General features: G+C 52.4%; 1 protein-coding gene and 1 long non-coding RNA gene across 4 annotated transcripts; one reads left to right on the forward strand and one right to left on the reverse strand.

The window, feature by feature from the left end:
- Positions 1-994: 994 nt before the first annotated feature.
- LOC145515780 (uncharacterized) lies at positions 995-20,052 on the forward strand. The gene is made up of 5 exons (XR_014061001.1): positions 995-1,290; positions 1,425-1,506; positions 16,499-16,579; positions 19,019-19,284; positions 19,885-20,052. It is a non-coding gene; the product is annotated as an uncharacterized LOC145515780 (long non-coding RNA).
- Positions 7,825-24,628, reverse strand: MAG (myelin associated glycoprotein). 3 transcript variants are annotated; one of them, XM_081516886.1, is made up of 12 exons: positions 24,576-24,628; positions 22,700-22,759; positions 22,004-22,071; positions 21,478-21,846; positions 19,522-19,818; positions 19,130-19,387; positions 17,362-17,622; positions 10,639-10,926; positions 10,200-10,296; positions 9,329-9,428; positions 9,024-9,062; positions 7,825-8,343 (listed from the first exon to the last, which is right to left on the reverse strand). In XM_081516886.1, the coding sequence occupies exons 3-11, from the start codon at positions 22,047-22,049 to the stop codon at positions 9,036-9,038; spliced, it is 1,743 nt and encodes a 580-aa protein (XP_081373012.1). In that variant the 5' UTR covers positions 22,050-22,071; positions 22,700-22,759; positions 24,576-24,628; the 3' UTR covers positions 7,825-8,343; positions 9,024-9,035. The 3 variants fall into 3 exon arrangements, with proteins under 3 accessions (XP_081373012.1, XP_081373011.1, XP_081373013.1); XM_081516885.1 differs by lacking the exon at positions 9,024-9,062; XM_081516887.1 differs by lacking the exon at positions 9,024-9,062 and having other exon boundaries at positions 7,825-8,372; positions 9,318-9,428.
- Positions 24,629-25,354: the final 726 nt, after the last annotated feature.

Raw genomic sequence — 25,354 nt, forward strand, 5'->3', positions numbered from 1 at the left:
TTCACTTTTCCCTTTCATGCACTGGAGAAGGAAATGGCAACCCACTCCAGTATTCTTGCCTGGAGAATCCCAGGGACGGCGGAGCCTGGTGGGCTGCCGTCTGTGGGGTCGCACAGAGTCGGACACGACTGAAGCGACTGAGCACAGGATTATGCATGTCGATAATTACCTTGAATGTAAATGGATTAAATGCACAATCAAAAGACAGACTGGCTGAGCAGATGAAAACATATGCACATATGCACTTCCGCTTACCACATCACTCTGCTTGACCCCCCCAAAATTGTATGTAATTATCTTATACTGTTAGGTTAATCATGTTCCCATTATAGCTTGTGATTGTAATTTTCTTTTATTTTTTTGTCTGGCTATTGATTGTGAAAACTGATAACATCTTTTACTATTGTGATTATGTAACTATTACTTAATATATTGTATCATAATTGGTCAACAGTGCTTCCTGGAAGTGAGGTGACAGCCCCAGCTCACAGGCAGGACAGTAGCCAGAGACCCCACTCCCACCCCAGAGCTTGGTCTGCCTGGAACCTCGTCTCTGGGACCCAGGTGGGGAAGCACAATTTGGTCTCAGAGGGCCTCTCTCTCAAAATCAGGCTAGAGATGAGCAGCCAGAGGTATGTGTGACGTGATGTCACCATGGAGTACCTGTCAGGCCAAGCAAGGGACTGTCGGCAATAACGACAGCTCACTTTTATAGAGTGATGCTCATTTCATGACTGCCACCGTGCAAAGTGCTTTGCATGCTCCTGATTGCTCACAGCACACTCAGGAAGTCAGGACAACCCATGTCTGCACCACCCTTAGAGGGGAAACTAAGGGACAGCTCACAGCTGACAGGTGGCAGGACTGGGATTTGAACCCAAGTCTGTTCACCAGGTGCTTATCACATGTCGTACGTATGTCATAGGCAGCTGAGTGCAGTGCGTGTGTGACCTCACTTAACCCTTTGAGAAAGGCGCTCTTGTCCCCCTTGTTCAGGGCAGATAGGGGTACACGGCCAGCCGGGGAAGGAGCCCTGGCCTCACAGTGATCCTCCCAGGTGCCTGGCTTCACAGCTTCTGGGGCAAGGTAGGGGACAGTCAAGCCAAGTCACCCCAAAACAGAGACCACCTACCTCTTTGGAAGAAAAGATGTGAAGGCTCCAGAGCTGTGTTCTCGTGAGTCCTGCTTCCCTAGCCCTGCCTCCTCCGTGCAGCCCTTGAACTCCCTGACTGATTTCTTCCTGTGACCATCAGCAATGCCTGGAGCTATGCCAGAAGACACTCCTAGCTGGTGAGCCAGAATATACATCCCCAGTCAGTCCCCTGCTGAAGACTTCTGGGATCTTGTCCCCTGGCCTGGGAGTCCCCTACTGAGATCACTGGGTTGTTTTTTTTTTTTAACTTTTTATTTTGAAATAATTATAGACTCAAAGGAAGTGACAAAGATAGAAAAGTCTGCTGTGCCCTGTGATGAGTTTCCTCCGATGGTTACTTCTTACATAATTAGGTATAGTACAACCTGTGTGTGGTTCTGTCTTTTTATCTCGTATCTAGATGTACATAACCATTGCAGACAAGATACAGAATTATCACCAAGATCACCCTTGTAGTCACATACAGAATTATCGCCAAGATCACCTTTGTAGTCACACCCACCTCCCTTTCCTCCACTATCTCTAACCAGTAATCTGTTCTCCATCTCTATCATTTTGTCATTTCGATAACAGTACATAAAGGAGTCATATGGTACATGACCCGTTAGGATTTTTTTTATATTTATTTATTTGTCTGCACTGGGTCTTAGTTTGGGCATGCTAGATCTTTAGTTGCACCATGGTAACTCTTAGTTGCATCGTGTGGGGATCTAGTTCCTTGACCAGGGATCAAACCCGGGCTCCTTGTATTGGGAGTGCAGTGTCTTACTACTGGACCACAAGGGAAATCCTTGGACTGTTTTTTTGTTTTGTTTTTTAAGCTCAGTATAATGCCCTTCAGAATTTTCCAAGTTGATGTCTGTCTCATACCTCATTCTGTTGCTACATAGTACTCCTGGATGTATCACAATTGTTGGATGTATCCCAGGGAGTTGTGATACATCCACAGAGTACTATGTAGCAATGGAATGTATTACGTACACTGTACTGTGTAGCACATAAATGTATCACAATTGTTGAACCATTTAGTATTGAGGCACATGTAGATTATTTCCAGTTTGGGGCTATTACAAATAAGGGTGCTTTGAACAACTGTGTACAGGTTTTGGTGTAGACATGAATTTTTATTTATTGGGCATCAATGCCTAGAAGTGCAATTGCCAAGTCATATGGTAGGATTATTTCATTAATTTTTCAAGAGTGGCTGTACCATTTTACATTCCCACCAGCCATGTATGAATGATCCAGTTTCACTGCATCCTCACCAGCAGTTACTATCATTATTATTTTTAATTTTAGTTGTTTCATTGGTATGCAGTGATTTGCACAGTCTTGATTTGCATTTCACTAATGGCTAGTGGTGCTGAACATCTGTTCATGGGCTTATTTGCCATTTGTGTATCCTCTTTGGTGAAGTATCTTTTCATGTCTTTTGCCCATTTCCTAATTACCCATACAATCCACCTACTTAAAATGTACCCGTCAATGGTTTTAAGTGTATTCACAGCATTGTGCAAACCATCACCACAGCCAGTTTTAGATCATCTCATCACCCCAGAAAGAAACTCATGACCATTAGCAGTCACCCCCTGTTTCCTCTTGACACCCGCACCCCAGCCCTAGGCGACAACGAAATCTACTTTCTGTCTCTACAGATTTTCTTTTCCTGGTCATTTCATAGCAGTGGAATCATACAATATGTAGCTTTTTTGTGATTGACTTCTTTCACTTACTGTTTTTAAGTTCATCATTTTACAGGATCTGTACAGTGCTCCATTTCTTTTTATTGTCAATGAGTGGTATTTCATTGTATGGATATACCGTATCTTTATTCATTCATCATTTGATAGACATTTGGGTTGTTCCCATGTTTTGGTTTTTATGAATAATGAACTATCAACAGTTGTGTTCAAACTTTTGGGTGGATGTGTTTTCATTTCTCTTGGGTATATACCTTAGGAATAGAATTTCAGAGGCAGACTGGAATTCTAGGTTTAACCTTTTGAGAAACTGTCTTGAGACTGTTTTTCAAAGTGGCTGGACAATTTTACATTCCCACTAGCAATGTATAAATGCTTTCATTACTACACATCCTTTCTAACATTAGTTGTTGCCACTATTTTGTATTTTAGCTGTCTAATAGATGTGTGAGAATGATAATTCATTGTGATCTTAACTTGAATTTCTCTAAAGGTTAATGATGTTAAACAACTTTCTATATGATTATTTTCTATCCATATACCATCTTCAGTGAAATGTCTCTTCTTGCCTTTTGCCCATCTTTTTTTTGCTCATCTTTTAGTTGTTCAATTTTTGGTGTTTCTGAATGTTGAGTTTTGAGAGTTCTTTATATGCTCATTCTAGACATGAGTTCTTTGTCAGGTTAAGTGGCTTGAACTATTTTCTCCTAGTCTATAGTTTGTCCTTTCATTCTCTTAAAAAACTTTCCTGGAGCAAAAAGAAATTAATTTTGAAGTCCAATTTATATTAGGGGTCATGTTTTGCAGAGTGAGGAAGGTGGGGAAAGAAGGAGGCGTGGCTCTTCCTGGGCAGAGCTGTGGGGTTCCTCCCCGCACCCCCAGGGGAGTAGCCAGCACGTAGCCTGGAGCCCTTTCTTTGTTGGGTATATGGAGCTGCCTGCCCCAGGCACTAGTTCTCAAGATAAGGTGGGAAACCCTGCTGGCAGCTGTGTAGATAGTGAGCACAGGGGATCATCAGGCCAGGGGCTCCGGAGGCCATGACTCCTGTCCAAGAGAGATGTTCAGGGATGGCTTTTCTCAATCAGGAATGATCCAGGAGTTTGGTGAGAGGGGAGGGACAAAGTGGTCCTTGTTGACATGCCCTGGTACCCTGCCCCTCCTTCAGCAAGTGGCCCCTCCCTCGCGACAGGTACAGCTGTGAGACCTACCCAGCCCAGCCAAAACTCTTCTGCGTGTGTCCCCGGCTGTGAGTCACTGTGTCATGGGTGCTGACTCTTCCTCAGCTTGAAATGTCCCAAGAGAGGAGTCCTGTCATCCTTGCCTGTCCTTGAACATACTGAGTGCTGTGTTCTCCCCCAAGCTAGCTCCTCTCGGCCTCTCCAGCATCTAAGGAAGCAGCCAGCATCTCTTCCTTCCCCTCCGTATCAGCTGCTCTCCTTAGGGCCCCCTCCAGAACAGATCCTGACTCTCTTCTCTCTCACCCCCTGCTTCCCCTCTCTCTTGGACAGGAGTCATGCCCTCTGGAGCCCCTGGCCTGATGATCCCCTGTGCTCACTGTCTACACAGTTGCCGGCAGTGTTACCAAAACTGCTGCATAACACTCCTCTGCGTGTAAGTCTCCAGTAGCTCCCCAGTTCACTCAAAGTCCAAGTCCTGACCTAAAGCCCTGCTGTGATCTGGCTCCCTTGGGCAGCAGCTCAGGCTCCTACACACCACTCCATGCATGCTGGTTGGTTTCCTTCTTGTTCCATGACCACCGCAAGTACATTCCTGTGCTGAGCATCTGCACCTGATCTCGGCTTTCCCTGGACCCACATTTCCTAGAAATTGACCGAGCTCCTTCCCTCCCTCCCTTCCTTCCGGTCTCTACTCAGTTGGCCACTTTCTAAATCAGCAGACTTGCAGGCACATACTGTCCTTCTATCTCTCTTAGCTTCCTTCTTAGCCCACTCACTGTCTGACCACACGTTTATCTGGTCTTTGTCTATCTCTTCCACTTGACGTCAGTCCCAGCAGCCAGAGTGTGGGTCTTTTGGTCTGTGCAGCAGCCCTAGAGTCCAGCACAGGCTTGGCACAAGTAAGTGCTCAGTAACCTTGTGTTGATGAAACAGGTGAATTCTGAGGGGTCCAGGCACTGGGCAGAGTGTGATAGCTGAGTTGAGTGTCATCACTAAATGTTAGCCCCTTCTAAGAGATGGTCTCTGTGTCAGATCACATCACTGTAACCCAAACTTTAATGGTTTGCCTGTGACCTTTAGGACTTTTGTCCTGTCTGTGAACCACCTGAAGTATTTTTATTTCATATGTTTCTTGAGATCAATTCACTTGATTGATTTTTTAACTTACTTCTTCCTCAGCTTTTAGCAAAAAAGAAAAAAATCACACTTCTAAATATTCCTTTGGGGATGGACACGTACACTCTGCTGTATTCGAAGTGGACAACCAATAAGGACCTAGTGTATAGCACATGGGACTCTGCTCAATGTTATGTGGCAGCTGAATGAAAAGGGGGTTTGGGGGAGAATGGATACATGTATATGTGTGACTGAGTCCCTTCACTGTTCACCTGAAACTTTCCCAACATTGTTCATCCGCTCCACTGCAGTATAAAGCAAAAAGTTTTTTGAAAAATTTAAAAACAATCACATTTGGCGTGCTAGTTTCCTTTTGCTCGGACACAGACTAAGTGAAATATGACTGTTCACCTGAAAGTCCCTCCACACGGCTCCCGGGGACACCCAGCTCACCCGGGTGGTGCTCTGGCTGCATCTCAGGCAGCACAGGGTTACTCCGATGACTCCAATTGTTGACATTGCTCTGCCTCTCAGGGCGAAGTCCTTAGGGGCATTCCTCCCCGGCCAGACCTGCTGGAGCCAGGGGCTGTTGTCAGGGGACAGGTGTGTCAGGGCAGGTTCCTGCACATGCACAGGAGAGCTGGTCAGAACGTCTAGTGGGGCTGCCATGAAGCCTCTGCTGTTCTCTGCCACCCTCTCTGGCTTCGGTTCAGCTCCTGGAACTTTGCCAAACGTGTTTCCACTTGGGGACTTCACACAGGACATCCCTGAGTGGCATTCCTTCCATAGAGACACTTCCCCGACCCCGAGACCCTAAGTCTCCTTTCGTTCTAGGCACTACCAGCCTTCCCTGTTGGGAGCAGGTGTCGCATGTAGCAGCCAGGTGTTCTGGCTGAGGTCCTTTACTTAACGTCCTTCTCCCTCAGTGACTGCCAGTGTCGGGAGGAAGGGGCAGGCCTCAGCGTGGGGTCCCGCCCCGCTACCACCCGCCTCTCTGCCTTTCTCCTGCACGGGGACAACCCATTCCAGCTAAAGTAGCCTTGTCCCCTTCCCACTCAACACAGTTTGGTTATTTCTGCCTCTAGACCCTGACTTTGGTCTCTGTTGTATCCCCCACCTTCTCCAAAAAAAAAACCAGGGCACAACCACTTTCCTCAGGAATCACCCGAATCCCCCATAGGTCTGCAGCTCTGTTCTTACCGCCCCTTTGGCAACTTCAGACTCACAAGCTCCTGCTGCTTCTCACCGAAACGGCAGTGTTGCACAGTGGTCAGTGCAGGTGGGGAGGTGTTCCAGGGCCAGGCCCCAGGTGGGTGCTCAAGTCAGTGCTGCACAGTCCTCAGCTGGGGGCCCTTGGGGAAGCCGTGTCGCCTCGGCTCCTCCAGATTCTCCAGGTCAGTTCACAAGAATCACCAGGCATGCATGTGCATGCTGAATCACTCAGTCATGTCGGACTCTTTGCAGCTCCATGGACTGTAGCCCACCAGGCTCCTCTGTTCATGGATTCTCCAAGCAGGAACACTGGCAAGCAGGAACACTGGCGTGGGTTGCCATGACCTTCTCCACCAGGAAGAGTCATGAAAACACAGACTGCTAGGCCTGGGTATAGCCTGAGAATCTACCTTTTTGACAAGTGCCCAGGTGAGGCTGATGTTGGTAGTGCCAGGACCCTACTTGGAGAACCATTGTCAGAATCATCAGGGAAGATGGACAGAGATTAATTCATGTAAACCAGGTAGAATCATGGGGCACGTAGCAAGCACTCAGCAAATATGTTAGTTGTTGATACCAATTCATGCCAGAGAGTCTGGCCTTCTTTAACTTCAAGAAGATTTGAGTCCAGGGTCTGGCCATGCCATATCCTGGCTCTGGGACCCTGGGAAAAATCATGGGGCTTCTCAGAGCCCCAGAGCTCTCACAGGGTTGTCCTGCAAGAGGTGGGGGGGGGGGTCCCTTTCCAGGATAGCCCGAGCTTCCTAGAGGGGTTCAATACACAGTTGGTGCCTGATGGATATTTCTTGAATCAAATGAGGTTTGAAAGATTGAGAATTCCCTGGTGGTCCAGTGGTTAAGACACAGGGCTTTCACTTCCAGGGCTAGAATTTGATCCCTGGTAGAGAAAACTAAGATCTCAGAAATGACATGGTGCAACCAAACTAAATACTTCATTTAAAAAGAAAAAAAGAAAGATTGAAGCTGCAGAATGCAGCATAAATGTGAGGCATGGCAGTCAAGCTGACACAGGCTCAGGAAACACTGAGACCCGGGGACCCCCTGTGACCCACCGGGGGCAGGGGGGTAAAGTCAGTGAGTGAGGCCAGCCAGGTGGAGGACAATAGGGAATGGTGGGCACTGTGGCAAATCAGAAGCCAGGCTGAAGCAGCCGCCATCTCTGTCAGTGAGACATGGCTTTGCGGAAGTGCGAGCCTAGGGCTCTTGGTCACTCTGACTGTGGCACAAGCAGGAATGAGGGTTGTTAGGTGAAATCACCCTGCAGTCAAACATGACCTCCCGTGGGCCAGACCCAGCCCACAGCTGCCAGATCAGAGCAGAAACAACTTAAGAATGGCTGACCTGGATGCCGGGCTAGAATCCCTGAGGACCCGGGGGAAGGGCAAGGAGGTGGGTGGTAGGCTTCCCAAGGATGGGTCAGAAATCATCAGGAACTAGGCGGGTATTTGGCTTCAGGGCATTTATTTCACATCCCTACGTACAGGTCCTGGGGCCAGTTGTGGGGGCAGGAGACCAGGCAGAGGGTAGCAATAAATAACATGGACAGACGGAGCTCCCCTCCAGACAGATGAGGTTAAAGGAGGTTAGAGGGAAGCCACAGGGTGGAAATGGGGTGCTGCCGGGGCAGGGGCAGCTGGGAAGGAGAGGAAGGCCAGGCCCCTAGAGCTCTCCGTCACCGGCCTGGGCCTTTCCCTGCCCCAGCCCCCACGACTTTGGGGAGGAAGGGAGCCCGCAGCCAGTGGGGGCCAGCGAGGGTCTTGGAGGGGTTGGGTGACCGCACAGGCGGGCCCCGGCTCCCTCACTTGACGCGGATTTCAGCATACTCGGCTAGCTCCTCCGTCAGGGTATAGCTGTCCTTGGTGGGTCGTTTTCCCAGGTCCGAGTGAGAATAGCTCAGGTCCAGCTCCGGGGGTTCTCCCCGAAGACCCAGCAGCCTCCTCTCTGATCCCAGGCGCCTCTCACTCTACAAGGGAGCCAACCCATTAAGCAGTCCTGTCCCACCTTTCCCAGCTGCAGATGCTGGGGTCGCTGGCACCCCCGTGGCTCTAGAGCAAAGTCCCGTGTGAGCCTCCTTCCTCAAGGACCACCCACCCAGCTGACTCCATGGTCCTGGTTCGCCCTTAGGAGCCCTGCCCTCACCAGTGCCCCCTACACAAAACAACCTCCTTGCTGCTAAGCTTGAAAGCTGCCCACAAATTCATTGTCTCCAAGAAACCTTCCTCAACCTGGGAATTTGGGGGGCACCCAATTCAACCCATAACGCCTTTCTAGATGGAAGCCACCTGGTTAGGAGCCCACTTTTCCCAATCGTTGTAAGTGCCTGGCTCAGCAGTTTCGGGTCTGGTGTGGTCCCTCCTCAATCTGGGACATCCTCCAGATGCAACTTCAGCTTCCCCATCACACCTGCCATCCTTGACCTCCCACCTTCAGACACACACACACACACACACACAGGACAGTGGCCACAGACAGACAGACGGGAGCAGTAGTGGGACAGAATAGACAAGGCCAGGGGGTGCTGGGCAAGGCCACACTGAACTGGGGACCAACCTGGACGCCTGACAGGGACGCACACACATGCACGCCAACCCCGAGGCCCAACACGGGCCCAGAGGTGGGCACACTGAGGCCCCCGGAACCTACCTCCTGGGGTGCTCATGCCAGGGTAGAGACCTCTCTGGACTATTGGAGAAGGAAATGCAGTCACAGACCCAGGCGGGGAGGGTCAGGGCTTCTCGTGGGCCCTGAACTCCACAGCCCTGCTCACAGCCTCAGCCTGAGAGCCCTGTCCCGGCCCAGGGCCAATCCAGTCTCAGCAGATCCTTTCCTCCCTTTCTTTGGGGCCAGCGCCCCCTCTGCCCAGGGCCTCCCAGGCCCCTCCCAGACCTTCAGTGTCCCCGGCACCCAGGATCTCCAGCCAGCTTGGCACCACGGGGCTCTGGCCTCACCTCATATTTCTCCGGTGCCCCGGAGATGCGGAAGTCGCTGCTGAACACGACAGGGGGATTGTCCCCCCCCGAGAAGCTGGGGCTTTCCGTCACGTTCTTTCTGCAAGGCAGGACATGTCAGCCCCAGTGCGACTTTCAGATCCCTTACTCCCCTGCCTATCTGTAATCTCCTCTACCTTAGGAGTTTGGCCCAAAGGACACCAGAGCTGCTCCCACCCCTCTCTAAGACGGGATGGGCGGCCGCTTTGGTGAGCAGCCTCTTCCCATCCATCCTAGCCCATCCCTCTCCTGCTTCACGGCTGAAGACGAGCCACGTTTGGACCCTAATTTCTGCCACCTTCAGGACCCCTGCCTGGCTCCTCTGGGTTCTCTGGGGCCATCTGTACCCCCTGGCTGCCAGCATGAAAAATGGGGAGATTAATTCCTTGTCAGGAGAGCTGATGTGTGTCTAACACAAGTTAGAGAACTAGCAGCAGGCAGGTGTGACTTGGGACTGGGGAGCATTTATTTATACCAAAGATTATGTGTAGTAGTTGGAGTTTCTGGAACCCACTGTGACTGATGCTGTGGCCGCAAGCCAGGGCACTGGCTCTCCACATCACAAGGGAGGGGCAGGAGGTGACAGCAGAGATGGGGCACCTGTGATGACTGGTGGGAAGGGTCCCGTCCAGGCACCGACATCTGTGACCCGACCACAGCGGCTCCTGTTAGCTGGAGCCCACTGTCCTGCACCCAGCTGAATTCTCACAGCAGAATCCGCCCTCCCTTACCCACGCCCAGCCTCCAACTGGTCTGCCCCCGCCCTGCCCTTGGAGGCTCCCTGCACCTCCCACCCCATCACACTCCAGCTCAGTCCCTGTAGGCCACTCACTTTCTGCGCGTCTGGGTGATGTAGCAGACGATGGCGATTAGGATGGCAAAGGCCACCACGGCTCCCACAGGCCCGATCTTGGCCCACATGAGCCGGTCTGAGGAAAGAGAAGACCCAGGCGCCCTCAGGGCTGCTAGTGGGAGTGAGGACATCAGAGTTCTTAGGAGACGGGCTGGGGCAGGGGTGGGAGTGAACGTATTTACACAGCAGGCACACCCTTGCATTGACTGGCTAGTTGAGCTGTTGGAGGGGCCCGCAAAGTGTCAGCAAGCTTGGGGCAGCCTCTCCTAACCGGCCGGAAAGCACCTCTTGACCATTCGATCAACAGCATAGCCGGACCATCGCTCGGCGGCCGATAATCAGCCTCGGGGAGGGGAGCTTAGATCCAACGGGGGTCCCATCTGTCCCTTGACTCCCAGCCCCAGGCCACTTCACTCACGGGCTCCCTGGAAGGGCAGCTCCAGACTCTTGGTGCCGTAGAGGTTGTGGGAGGTGCAGATGACCCGGGGTGGGGCCTGGGCCTGCCCCCGCAGCGTCAGGATGCTGGTGAGCAGGAGGCCGCTGCGCTCTGAGTACACGAACTCGCGCTCTGTCTCATTCACGGTCACATTGCGCAGGGGCAGCTCGAAGGCCACGGACGGCTCTGGGTTGGCTTTCACCACGCACAGGCACTGCACCGTGTCGCGGGCTGCCGCACAGTGGGACTCCAAGAGGATCACAGGGGCGACTGTAGGGGTGAGACCAAGACTCAGTAGGCTGGAGATGGGGCCCTGGGGGCTTCTGGGCTGAGATGAGCTGCCTGTGCCCCCTGCACTCTCTCTTGTGTGTGCTCGCTCAGTCACTTCAGTCGTGTCCGACTCTTCGCAACCCCGTGGACTGAAGCCCGCCAGGCTCCTCTGTCCATGGGATTCTCCAGGCAAGAATCCTGGACTGGATAGCCGTGCCCTCCTCCAGGGGATCTTCCCGACCCAGGGACTGAACCTGTGTCTCCTGCATTTTTTGCATTGCCAGCAGATTCTTTACCACTGAGTCACCGGGGACACCCCACACTCTCTCTAATGCCCTCTCTAATGCTGCTCACCTTGTAAAATATAAATTAGATCATAGGAACTTCCCTGGTGGTCCAGTGGCTAAGACTCTGCACTCACAATGCAGGAGGCCAGGTTCAATCCCTGCTCAGGGAGCTAGGTCCCACGTGCTGCAACGAAAACATCTCACATGCCGCGGTGAAGATCTCAAGCGTTGCAACCAAGACCTGGCGCAGCCAAATAAATAAATATATATTTTAAAAACACGAGGGGCTTCCCTGGTGGCTCAGTGGTAAAGAATCCACCTGCCAACACAGGAAACATGGGTTCGATCCCTCACCTGGGAAGACCCCAAGTGCCATGGAGGAACTAAGCCTGTGCGCCACAACTACTGTATGCTCTAGAGCCCGGAAACTGTAACTGCAAATCTCACGTGCTGCAGCTACTGAAGCCTGCGCACTCTAGAGCCTGTGCTCCCGCAACAAGAGAAGCCACCACCATGAGAAGACCACGCACCGCAACTAGGGAAAAGCCCGAGCAGCAACTAAGACCCAGTACAACCAAAAACAAATACAATTTAAACAAAAAACCTGAAATAAAATCTTTAAAAGTGATAGTTATAATATAAATAAATCAGATCACGGCACTCTCTGCTTAAATTCACCCCCTCCATCTGCTCCCCGCGTCACTTAGAATAAAACCCCAATTCTTTGCCTTGCTCTGCAAGGCCCTGCAGGACTTGGCCACACTCAAATCTCCTGCTTTCACCTTGGCTCACTCCCTTCCAGCCACACCGGCCTCCTTGCTGTTTCTCATACTCTTACCACACCCGGATGTCTTCCATTTCTCCCTCAGCCTGGAGCACTTCCCTGACACCTGCCAAGCTCACATCCTCACTCCAGGCAGCTTCTGTGCAGACCACGCTCTTTCTCTGACCACATCATGTAAGCGGCACCTCGCTGCACTAACCGTTCACTTGGGTTTGCTCCTCAGCACTTACCTCTTACCCGGGTTACATACTGATGTGACTGCTCTCTTATTTCCATCCAGACAAGTGCTTTCTCTGTCTCCACTCTGTCCCTACTGTTAGAATATACCTTTCTTTTTGCTCTTTTTGCCACACTGAAAAGCATGCGGGATCTTGATCCCCTGACCAGGGATCAAACCCAGGCCCCTTGCACTAGAAGCTCAGAGTCTAACCACTGGACTGCCAGGAATGTTTCCAGAACATCCCTTTCACCTGGCAGGAGCTCTGGGAAGACTCATGGGATGAGCGACTGAGTTCAGCCAGCTCCACCTCCAGACCATCCTGCAGATGCCCCCACTCACTCCCTGGAGACCCTGCGTCCTGACCCTCCCTCCCTCACAGGATGCACCAAACACCACCCTCCACCCAAGATAATTTTGTTAAACTTTGCTGCCATTTGAATTACAAAAATGTTACTGGGATGCTTTTTTCTCTTTCATTTTCCAATATGAAATTATAATAGAACATTGAATGTTGCTTTTTAACCTATGTTCTCTTTCCTTCCAAGAGTTTGGCACTTGCCTCTGCTCACTCTAGACTGACCTTTGGTTCTCAGTCCTGAGTAAACCTCACTTCCATATGAACAAAAGATCCTTGGCCCACCTTTGTTGTGGCTCAGTCGTGTCCGACTCTTTGAGACCCCATGGACTGCAAAGAGTTGTTTATTAATAACTTCACTTATTTTCACTTCACTTATTTTCAAGTTCCAGCCAAAAAGAATACGCAGGTAACAGTGATGGGGCAGGGAGCCATGAGACTTGGGTATTTGCAATAGGGATCATTCCATTTGGAATGAGTATGTAACTCTAAGTCTAGTAAATTAAAAGTTAAATAGTCCAAATTCTGTTTAGGCAGACATGTATATGCTTGCTAGGTTGTTGTTTAATTATTAAGTCATGTCCAACTCTTTTGGGATCCCGTGGACTATAGCACGCCTGCCCGTCTCCCCCCTCCACGGGATTTCCCAGGCAAGAATATTGGAGGGGGTTTCCACTTCCTTCTCCAGGGGATCTTTCCAACCCAGGGATTGAACCCTCGTCCCCTGCATTAGCAAGCAGATTCTTTGCCACTTAGCCACCAGGGAGGCCCGATGCTTACTATAGTATTAACGAATTAACACACCACAGAGTAAATTAGTAATGACCAACCTGAACTGACAGTGATTATTTTAAAAAGTAAAAACCTTTTCATTCTAGACTATACCGCTAGTACAGCTGTGACAGGGCTGCGGGAATGCTGACACCCTGCTGTGTGCTCAGCATCTTTGCAGAGTTGCCGGCAGCCCTGAGACCTGTGAAAACCTGACTAACACTAGACAAACCCCAGGTCCCACAAAAGATGGGAGGTTTGGGGGGGTGGGGGACAGCTTTGCCTTGAATTCCAGCTCTGCCATCTACTGGCTGGTGGCCCAAACCAGGCCACTCAGCTTCCTGGACCTGCAAAATGGACTTCTCATCTGTGCAAACAGGGTTAACGGGTGCTTGACTCGCCAGGGGCTATGGAGAATACACTCTGAAGTGGGAGCGTGAGTGTGTTGAAAAGAAAGCTTAACGTCCCACCTAGGGATTTAGGATTAGATAAAGCGACTGAGCACGCACACATGCACATCAAACCATTCCAGAAGAGGGCGCACGTGAGCAATGCCTCGTAGCAGGAAGGCAGCGGCTATCCAGCCAGGAGTTCAGGGAGATGAGTGGGAAACTAAGAGGGTGTCTAAGACTCACAGGGCACATGGGCTCCTGTCAGGCACTGTGGGCTCTCACCATAATAGCCTTAGTGTAAGATACTGTCACACCCATTTTTCAGAGAAGAGAATCAGAGCTCAGCAAAGGTGAAGTCACTCCTCTGGGATCATATAGCAAGATGGAAACAGAGCGTGGATTCAGACCCAAGTCCATTCAGCTCTGTCGGGTGCTGGACACCAGTAACACTTCCACTTCTTCATATCAAACTGGGGTGATGAGCCATCCCTACCCCCAGTTGCATCGTTGTGAGAACGAAACAGATCAATATGTGCAAAGGGCTCGGACCTGCTTGTCACAAGATCTCAGTGAGGGTGAGCCCCCTGCAGGTCCCCTGTTGGGACCTCCTCCTCAGGAACACCCACCATTGTAGGCGAGTCTGGAAGACCCAGTACTAGGGGACACAGACTTCAGGGACAGAGAGGGGACTGAGGGATGGTTCTGCCCAGCAGCCTGAGGCTGGACTTCCAGAGTGCAAGCACTGTGACCCAGACCTCGGGGCCCAGCGACGGGCTCAGCATGGGTGGAGGTGGAGGCACGGCTGCTCGTTGCCTCCGGGCACATTGAAGGCCTTGAGTTCTTGGGTACCAGGGACTTCAGGGGAGGTGAAGCAGTCAGATGTTTACGAACTGGACAGACAGGGTCCAGAAGAATCTTGACACTGGCCAGCTCCCAGCTGCATGGCCTTGGGGGATTCTGTCCTGCAGTTTCTCCCCAGCGAAGGGAGATGATGATAATGCGCAGCTGCTTCAGAGGTGACCAGGGAGGGGGGTGGGGACTTAGTGTTTAATGGGGACAGAGCTTCAGTTTAGGAAGGTGAAAAACTGGGGAGATGGGTGATGGTGAGAGTTGCACAACAGTATGAATGTACTTAGTGCCACCGAGATGTACAGTTAAATATGGTTAAGATAGTGTGTTTTATATTATGTGACTTTTACAACAATAAAAAAAACACATTGGAAAATTAAAAAAGAAAGAGGCCACCACAATAACACGTGCTGGGGATGCAATCCTGGTTCAGGGTAGGCCCTTCAGTGTTGTTTCTTGCTGCACTCTTACTGGGCTTCCCTAGTGGCTCAGGTGGTAGAGAATTTGCCTGCAATGCAGGAGACCAGGATTTGAACCCTGTTGGGAAGATCCCCTGGAGAAGGAAATGGCAGCCCACTCCAGTATTCTTGTCTGCAGAATTCCATGGACAGATGAGCCTGATGGGCTACAGTCCATGGGACAGGATGGTCTGTGACTGAAAATGTACACGAGGTGGAGTTGTGTGTACGTTGAGGGGCTTCCATCAGGTTCTCAGGGGGTTCTCTGACTCTTACACCTAAGAAGCTCTGATTTGGGAAGTAGATGTAATGGGGAAAAGCAAGAGGAAGAAGGAGGGGCATGTATGAAGAAGGCAGAGTATACACATACGCATGATCACGACTGATGCTAGGAGGGAGCAAACTGGGAGGAAAGATGTCCCCAAGATGAAAGGTCAGCAGAGCAGTGACAGCCATCACCTTGCCCTGGAATAGTCTGTCTCCACTTTGCCAACAAAGCCATAGTCAAAGCTATGGGTTTTCCAGTAGTCATGTATGGATGTGAGAGTTGAACCATAAAGAAGGCTGAGCACCAAAGAACTGATTCTTTGGAAATGTGGTGCCGGAGAAGACTCTTAAGAGTCCCTTGGACTGCAAGGAGATCAAATCAGTCAATCCTAAAGGAAATCAATCCTGAATATACACTGGAAGGACTGATGCTGAAGCTGAAGCTTCAATACTTTGGCCACCTGATGTGAAGAGCTGACTCATTGGAAAAGACCCTGATGCTGGGAAAGATGGAAGGCAGGTGGAGAAGGGGGCAACAGAGGATGAGATGGTTGGATGGCATCACTGACTCAATGGACTTGAGCTTGAGCAAACTCCAGAAGTTAGTGAAGGACAGGGAAGCCTCGAGTGCTGCAGTCCATGGGGTTGCAGAGTCAGACTCGACTTAGCAACTGAACAACAACTGACTGTGGCCACTTGCAGACTGTTGAGTATGGACTGCGCTCAATACCTTCTGACAAACTTGTGTGGTGGGGACCACAGTAGGTGGAATAAGTGGGTCTGGAAGTGGTGACTTTGGAGACAAGTGCCAGAGGCCAGGGTGGGGTTGGGGAGGAAGCAGAGAGAATGGAAATATGGAGGTGACATTCCAGAAGGAGGTGCTGGAGGAGGGGAAGTGGAAACCATGACTTGGGAGCTATGACCTGAATGATGGCTGGGGTGGGAGTGGGGTGTTGGCAGTGCTGTCCAGAGAAGGGAGGTCAGGAAGGGCACTGGTTTGGCAGTGGAACAGTGAGCTCTATTGCCAAGACAGTTAGCTTTTTATCTGCATCCATCTCATCTCTCCAGCTGTGCTTTATCTGTTAACGTGTTTGGTGTCCTCTTGGTCCTATTCCCCACCTCCCACTGAGCCACATAGCTCATGCACATAACAACGGCTTGATCAATGTATTCTGATGTCATAACACAGGATGAGGTCAGCTTTGGGCAGTACAGAAGAGTGGAACCAGACTGCTGCATCTGAATCTCAGTTCTGCCTGGGTGACCTGGGGTGAGTGACATAACCCCTAAGGGCCTCAGTTTCCTTCTCTGGAAACTGGGGACAGTAAGAGAACCTCCCTTACTGGGATGTCAAAAAGGTGAAAGAGTAGGTTCCTGTCAAGAGCTTCCAGCAGTGCCTGGTCCCTAGCGATGCTCCACAGGGTTAGAGGTTGCGGTTTTTGTTTTAGTTAGTGCCTGTGTGCTTCCCTGGTGGCTGAGACAGTAAAGAATCTGCCTGCAGTGTGGGAGTTCAACCTCTGGGTCAGGAAAATCCTCTGGAGAAGGGAATGGAAACCCACTCTGGTACTCTTGCCTGGGAAATCCCATGGACAGAGGAGCCTGGTGGGCTACAGTCCATGGGGTCACCAAGAGCTAGACACGACTGAGGGACTAACACTTCTACACTTCAAAGAAGCAGTGGCTACAGGATTCAGAAATATCCTTGCTCAAAAACCCATCCCAGGGTGTGGGAATATTATGTTCTCAGGTGGGACTTTTCTTTTTTTTGGCCAATCCGCACTGCATGTGAGATCTTAGTTCCCCAACCAGGGATCGAACCCATGCCCCTGAATTGGAAGTGTGGAGTCTTAACCACTGGATTGCCAGGGAAGTCCCTTAGGTGGGCCTTTTCTTGCTGTGAATTCAGCTTCCCCACCCACATCTGCTGGAGCAAAGCTGACCCTTGGTTGGGATGCTGAGTGTCCCCTGTTGAGCTCCACCGCAGGGGTGGGTAGGCAGGAATCAAGCCCACCTGCTCTCATCAGGGGCAGAGGGTCGAAGTAGGGTACTCACACTCCACAGACAGGTTGAAGGCAGTGGCCCTCTGGCCGTACTGGTTCTCAGCCACACACCAGTACTCTCCGTCGTCCTCGGGTGTGACGGCAGGCAGCTCCAGCTGCAGCTCACTCTCGTAGATAACCGTGGCCAGAATCTGCTTCTCCTTGAAGATGGTGAGAATAGGATCCGGGTTGCTCTGTGTGGAGCACAAGATGGAGACTGTCTCGCCCTCCACGGCCACCACTGTCCCGTTCACTGTCGGCTTCCAGGGTGCATCTAGGGGGCAGGACAGGGGGCCAGTGGTCAGAAGCCAGGGGGGCCTCTTCTGCCAGTCAACTCTCACCCCTAAATGTGACCCTAACACCCCAATTGGAACACATCACCTCAGGACAGCCCAGGTAACCCCAGGCCTGGCTGTCTCGTTTACAAAGACAGAGACTCTGCAGACACGGTGCTTGTGTCTGAGTCCCAGCTGTATCCCTTCCCAGCTGTGTGTGGACCTATGTCTTAACCCTTCGGGGCCCCATTTTTAAAATCTGGTTACTAGGCTTAATAATATTTCCAACTTCATAGGGGTCACTGAGAACAGACTATGACACGCACTGCTTTAGCCTGAACAAGGCAGATGAAGATCTCTGTCCATGTAGACAGATGCTGTATAAGGAAATCAAGTATATAGTTGGCAAGATGGGGAGGAGCGCTTTGGAGAAAAATAAAGGTGGGGTGGGAAATCAGGGTAGTTATGGCTTTAACTAGGATGATGAGGGAAGGCTCCCGTGAGACTAGAAGGGGGCCAGGAGGAGGCAGTCAGCCAGGGGATGTCTAGGGAAAGACCATTTGCATAGGGCACTCAGAAACTGCTGAGTAAATCAAACTCTGCATGGCGCTGTCATTTTTATTATCCCCAGTCCTGGGCACTTTGCCTCAATAAATATTTGTGAGTGAATGAATGAATGAATGAATGACCTCTCCTTGGCTCCTAGCCAAAAATCCTGTTTGACCCGCCCTCTCCCCCTGAAGCCCCATAATGCTCCAGGGTGCCCACAGGGGCTGGATCAGGCTTGGGTTCCCCTCAACCCTCCCATTGGAACTGTAATAGGGCTCATTTTCAAATGCAGATTCCAGGGCTTCCCTGCTGATCCACTGGATAAGAATCCGCCTTGCAATGCAAAGGACATGGGTTTGATCCCTGGTTGTGGAACTAAGATCCCACATGTGTGTGTTCAGTCGTGTCTGACTCTTTGTGACCCCATGGACTATAGCCTACCAGGTTCCTCTGTTTGTGGGATTCTCCTGGCAGGAACTGGAGTGGGTTTCCTTCTCCAGGGAACCTTCCCAACTTAGAGATCAAACCTACGTCTCCTGCATTGGCAGGCAGATTTCTTACGACTGAGCCACCTGGGAAGCCCCTAAGATTTTAGGCTCACATGATGCAGCCAAATAAACAGATACTATAAAAAATGTAATAATAAAATTCACATTCCTGAGGCCAAGCCCAGCTCTACGCCCCAGGAAACTGAATTTAACAGGCTTTCCTGAGTGATCAAGGACTGCCTCTGACTCTCTTCCTATCTCCATCTCCTCCTAGCCGGGAGATTGGTGCCCAGTAGGTGTTCAAGAATGAAGAACTCCTTAACCTGAAACTTCCTCTCCATCTTCATCTCAACTGCAGGCAAGGACCTGATCATCACCGCTACCCCCAGCCCCAGCCCCCCAGCTCTGCCCTGGGCGAGGTTGTTTCCCCCAGTGCCCGATGTGTGGGGCGCACAGGGCGGCGACTCACACATGACGCTGAGCCCCACGGTGCGGTTATCCTGGCCGTAGGTGTTTTCAGCCAGGCAGAGGTAGACGCCGTCTTCGGCCGGGGTCACTTCTTCCAGCTCCAGGGACAGGCTCTCGGCCACGGCCTCCCGGAGCACCGTGCCATCTCGCATCCAGGTCAGCAGCGGCGGCGGGTTGCTGTCGGCCCCGCAGAACAGGCTGACGTGGGAGCTCTCGATGGCCTCGACAGTGGAGTTTATCTCCACGATCACCGGGGGGTCTGCGGCGCGGTGGGAGGACACAGGACCTCAGCAGGCACCTGAGCAGGCCACGCCCCCAGTCCTGGCCCCGCCCCCGACCCCCGCCCCGCCCTCGGCCCGGCCCGCACCGCCCCCGGCCCGCACCCAGGCTCACACTTGATGTCTAGGCTGGCGTAGCCCTCGAACTGCAGGGTGGTGTTGGGGAACGAGGCCTGGCAGCCCAGCCGGTGGCCGTTGGTCTCCCTGGTGGGCACAAAGTGCAGCAGCGACACCTGCACCCAGGTACCCTCCTCCTCGCGCAGCCGCCCCAGCACAGTCGGCTCCCCGAGCCCCTCGTGGCCCAGCCAGCTCAGCTCTGGGTGCAGCTCCGGGCAGTTGTCAGGCACCATGCAGCTGACCTCCACTTCTGTGCCGGCCATCACCTCCGGGGGGACCACGATGTTGGGGGTGTCTACGTGAGCCCGGGAGATGGAGGGTGAGGAAGCAGCATTGCCCACCAGCCATCCCTCATCCGCAGGCCGCTGTCGGACTCCATTCCTGGCGCCTGGTTCCCTCCAAGCCCTTGGAGGCAGAGTTCCCCACAACCTTCTCTTCTCCTGGGTACCATTCACCCAGAAGCCCTCCGCAGATCCAACGAGGGATGTAATAATAATGGAAACAACAATATAGTGCTCTGACTACTTCACTGGTGTTTGACTTGCCAATCCTTCCAGCCATGCTGAAACTAGAGGGTGGGTAATGTTATTTTGCTCATTTTACAGATGAGGAAGCTGAGGCCACAGCTAGTACCAGATAAAACTGAGCTTCAAACCCTGTTGCTCTGGCTTCATCATCTGTGCCCTATGTGTGCGGTGCTCAGTCACGTTCAACTCTTTGCAAGTCCATGGACTATGTAGCCCACTAGGCTCCTCTGTCCATGGAATTTTCCAGGCAACAATACAGCAGTGGGTTGCCATCTCCTCCTCCAGGAGATCTTCCCAACCCAGGGATGGAACCTGAATCTCTTGCATCTTCCTTCATTGACAAACAGGTTCTTTACCAACTTTGCAACCTGGGAAGCTCCGTGCCCCAGACAATATATTATATTCCTCAAGAAACTTTTCTCCTTTCCATGTTTGCTTTGCTTTACCTTCCACCTGTGTGTGTGTGTGTGTGTGTGTGTGTGTGTGTGTGTGTGTGTGTGTGTGTGATGTGTCCTGGAGCTGTGTCTGTCTGTCTGTGCTGGTTTGGAGTTGGGGGCAGGGTCTCTTTCTGCAGCAGGGCTGTAATTTGGCTCCTCACATGGTCTCAGAGCTGATGGGGAACCTGAATCTAAGGGTTCCATGCCTCTCAGGGCCTCTCAGAAATGAGGCAGTGGACCTAGTCTGCCCAAACTGGCCCAGAGCTGCATTTTATTTGGCGTAAACTTAAGACATTAAAATATATATATATATCTGAAGTAGCAGCCTATGCTGAAAATACACAGAAAAATACACAGCTCTGGTTCCCCTTGAAAATTCAGAGAATTCCCTGGCCAGTAAGTGGTTAGGACTCCAAGCTTCCACTGCAAGGGATACCGGTTTGATCCCTGGTCAGGGAACTAGGATCCCCCATGCCACTTGGCATGGCCCAAAATGAAACAAAACAACAAAAACTCAGACTGCCTGATGCTACACCATTTAGCTCGAGCTGGGCTCATTGTGCCAGGCACTGCTTTACGCACTTGACAACTATTCCCTCATTGAAGTTTAAGTGCTGTTCTTATCCCCATTTTACAGAAGAGGATAACAAGGCCCAGAGAATTTCAGCAACTTGCCTACAGTAGCCCAGCTACTCAGCTAACACAGAGATGCAGAGGCCTTACCCCAACCCCCGGGCCCCACTCCCTTTCTCCCGGGTCTCTCTGAAGAGTAAGAGCACTGCTTTCCTCTGGGGAGGACAAGACAACTTGGGGCCCTGCTTTGCCCCTTTCTATCATCTGCCTGGTCATGTGAGCTGGAGGCTTGGCACCCCTCCCTCCAGCCAAACCAGTAAGTCCTTGGTCCTGCCGACCAGACCTGCCCAGAAGGGCACTGGGAGGACTTCCTGTTTCCCATGCTCCCTGCCCCCCGTACAGCCCCCCGAGACTCACTGATGATGTCCAGGACGCTATGCTCGGAGAAGGTGTACTGGTTGTAGCCTCCCAGGTCCCCTCGGAAGTAGTATTTGCCGCCCAGCTCAGGGCTGAGGTTGCTGAGCAGGAGTGTGCAGTTGCGCAGGCCCAGGTCCCCCAGGAGGCGGCTGCGTCCCTGGAAGCTCTCGTGCACCACCTGCGTGCGTGACTTGAAGACCACTGGTGGGTAGTTTTTTGGGTAGGGGCTATTGAAGTACCAGACGCCGTGCACAACAGCTGGCCGCAGCTCATCGGGGAAGCTGAAGCGGCAGGGGATGGAGACGCACGTGCCCTCAAAGGCCGAGATGGACGATGGCATCCAGGCGCCCCACTGACCTCCACGAGAGGCTGTGGGTGAGCAGGACCGCTGAGGCTGAGAGACACATCCTTGCCGGGGTGCCCCCAACCCCCACTCCCATCACCTCCCACTGCCTGAGGGGTCCAGGGACCCTAGCCTGCTCAGGGGCCAGGACCCATGGACCCTCAGACTCCCAGGCATTATTACCTGAAATCATAATCCAAAACAGAGACAGCGCTGTGAGGAATATCATTTTGTACAGCAAGTGAGCAGAGCTGGAGAGAGGGGAAAGGAGAGGGTTCAAGGTCAGGGGAAGTGAAAAGGAAGACTTCTGGTAAGATTTTAGGAAGCAGCCCATTCAGATGTTAGCCACTGCTGCTATTAGTATTTATGATCACAGACACATCTATGGCATCAACCATTTACCACCCATGGTACTCTACTATACAAATTCATTTGAGGTAGGTACAATTATTATCCTGTGTTTGTAGCTGAGCTTCAAAGAGACTGAGTAACTTGCCCAAGGTCACACAACTGGCAAGCGGCAGAGCTAGGATTCAAGCCCTGTCTGCCTGTCCAGGGTTGCAGACTTCACCATCAAACTGTCCTGACTCGACGTGGGTTTGTTGTTATTCAGTTGCTAAGTCATGTCCAACTCTTTGCGACCCCATGGACTGCAGCACGCTAGGCTTCCCTATCCTTCACTGTTTCCCGCAGTTTGCTCAGATTCATGTCCATTGAGTCGGTGATGGTATCTACATGGTTAATGATGTGCTAATAATTATCTTCATCACCATCATGCCCTGGGGGATCTCCAGAACGTAAGGATAGAGACAAGTTTGGATGAGCAAGAGGAAGCAGGAAAAACCAGGAGGAAGGGAAGTTGGAACCCTCCCCCCTCACCTCCGTCTCCCTGAGTTGGGAATGCCTTCTGGTCCCACTTGCAGCTGTCAGCCGGCCAACCTGGAGCAAGAGTCAGACAGGTGTGAGGAGGTGGGGGCCCGAACAAACCCCACCCCCGCACACAGGATCCACCATGAGTCGTGGCCGTTGTCAGGCTGCCCACACAGTCTCTGTTGCCCGTGGCCTCTGGATGTTTGAGACCCTCCCACACAGCCTCAAAGCTACTCTGTGGTCACCTCCTGTGGCAAGCCACGATGGAGGAGAACTCCAGGGAAGCAAAGGGGAGCAGCAGAGCTTTGGGGTGGGGGGAGGCGAGGGATGTGAATGGGGCAAGGGAGCACTTGTCCCATGGCTGAGGCCTGGGGGTGGCAGGCAGGGACCCAACCCCATCAATGACCGGGTTTCACAGCATCAGCATTCCCAACATGCCGCGGGAATTCCTGCCGCCCTCTCCGCCCCACAGACGGGCCCTGGTGTCCTCACCCTCCAGGGGCCAGAGCCCAGTTACAAAAGAGGCCTGTTCCCTCAGGGTAAGGGCGCCTCGTCCTCGTCCTCGGGGGCTTCTGAGGTAGGTGGGGTCGAGAGAAGAGCTGGGAACGCCTGTCCAGGCTCTGAGTGGAGCCAGGAAGGACCAGGGACTGGGGTTAGTGAGTGCCCGGTACCCGGCTGCTCTGTGGGTCACCTCAGGTTGGAGCCAGGGTTTCCAAGTGGCTGCTTTTGTGGCCTCTGACACTGTCTTCCCATGGACAGACGCACACAGTCAGACACATGCAAATGCTAGTATGAAATGTTACAGATCTGGACAAAACCAGAAGGAGCCAGCTTACCCCAACAGAAGCCCTGCTCAGGACCCTGCACACACCAACAGGCACTGGGTCCCATGTGCAGCAGACACTCACACACACCTGCACCCTCCTACCCACCACACACCTGGACAGGTACAGGCATGGCCATCAGGCACACACACTGCGTGCCATGCTCCCAAAGGCACTCAGACCGGCACACACATGGAGGTGTGGCTGTGGCAAGACCCACCCAGACCCATGCCGAAGAACACACGGCAGATGCCATCTTTGTACCTGCCACAGGGAGGTACGGCAGGGTAGACACAGGTAGACACAGGTGAGGGCCACGGGCCCAGACTGATGAACCAAGCATATAGACCATGCATTCTGAATAAGGATGAAAACTGGTTCTTGGGGATGGGGTCCAGAAAAGCCTGAGTTATTATGATGGTTTGTGGCTCTCTAAAGGGCTGTGGTACATAAACACAAACAGTCCATCCATTATCTTAAGATTTCATGGGGGAAGTGGGTTTAGGAAAAGCAAGTCTGAAAGGTTTCCTTAGTGAGATGTTATAAAAAAGATTAAGAAACAATGATGTGGATTAAGGCTCACTCAGAGAGGTGCACGCGCCTGTACACACACGCCGCTGTCGTGTGCTCAGTGCTGGGACTTGTCCACTCAACACCCCCACCCCCATCCCCTCCCAGACGGCAGGATACAGACCTGTGATCACTTGGGCATCCTTTTACTCTTCACCTGGCCCTGGACCACTTCCACCCCAACTGCCACAAACGTGGGAGTCCTAGAGCAGAATCTCTACTGGAGGGGTGCTGAGGAGGGTGCCTCATTCTCTCTCTCTCTGTGGTTTCCTCCCAAAGCCCTGTCACTGTCCGTGCCATGATCCCAGCCCACGCCCAGCGCGGTCCTGAGCAGCACCCTCCCCCATCCTAAATTAGTGGCAGCTCACAGCCACCATCCATGGCCCAGAATGCCCTGCGTTGCACGCGCCCTGGGCGACCCTGCCCCATGCTCTCAACCCGGGTCCTCTGCTCTCCTCCTCGTCCCCAGCCCTCTCAGCTGCAGTACTCACTTGATGCTCTTGCTTCTGCACCCTCTGCTCTGCCGGCCCTGCTCGCAGTCCCCTGGCCTCCCAGGGTCTAGGCCCCCACTCGCCAGCCCCTCCCCTCCCCCCGGGTGCCAGGGGCCGCCTGCCTCCAGGGCCCAGCTCCTCCCTGCCCCCGGGGGAGGGGGGCACAAAGGGCCCTTGTCACCACAGCTCGAACTGGGCGGCCTGACGCCTGGGTTCCACGAGCTCCTTCCTGGAGGGGCTGGGGGTGGCCGCCTCACTCGCTCCCCGCTCCATCCCCACGCACCCTAGTTCTGGGTCCCTGGGGCAGGGGCGGGGGGTGGGGGGGTGGCTCTAACATCTCTGGAAGTCTCAGGCTGAGAGGCAGAACGTGTTGTCCTCAGCTTCTAGGGGATCTTAGTGCAATGTTAGTGATACCCTTAGGCCCGGGAGGCCATAGAGGCCAGTGTGACCAGAAGGAGGCAGGCTCTAGAGCTCGCTCTCGGCTTTAGTCCCCTCCATCCTCCCTAGAGGGTGTCATGTTTGGTGCCCACACCCTGGTCTATTCTCTTGCAGACTCCTCTTGCCATTGGAAATGACTTTATGTATTAACTGTCTCCGCCCGTGAGAACATGACCTTCAGGAGGACAGGGCTTTGCTTCCTCCCAATCTATCCTGCAGGGAGACGGACTCCTGAGTTAAGCTTCCTAAACGCAGAGTGGGTGCGCTAGTGTGTTCCTCAAATACCCTGACTGGAGGCCTTGGCGCTGTTCCTTCCTCCTGGAAACTCCCCTGCCCTGTTC

Source organism: Giraffa tippelskirchi, chromosome 7 (genome assembly GCF_054371585.1).
Source record: "Giraffa tippelskirchi isolate mGirTip1 chromosome 7, T2T-mGirTip1v1.2.pri, whole genome shotgun sequence".
Lineage (NCBI taxonomy): Eukaryota > Metazoa > Chordata > Mammalia > Artiodactyla > Giraffidae > Giraffa > Giraffa tippelskirchi.

Coding starts and splice junctions, on each gene's coding strand:
- MAG (XM_081516885.1), bottom strand. CDS start 22,049: ATGATATTCCTCACAGCGCTGTCTCTGTTTTGGATTATGATTTCAG. Junction 17,623..19,129: donor CGTGGGGCTCAGCGTCATGT/GTGAGTCGCCGC, acceptor CCTGCCCCCTAG/ATGCACCCTGGAAGCCGACA. Junction 8,344..9,328: donor GGGCACCGGAGAAATATGAG/GTGAGGCCAGAG, acceptor GCTCCCTTGTAG/AGTGAGAGGCGCCTGGGATC.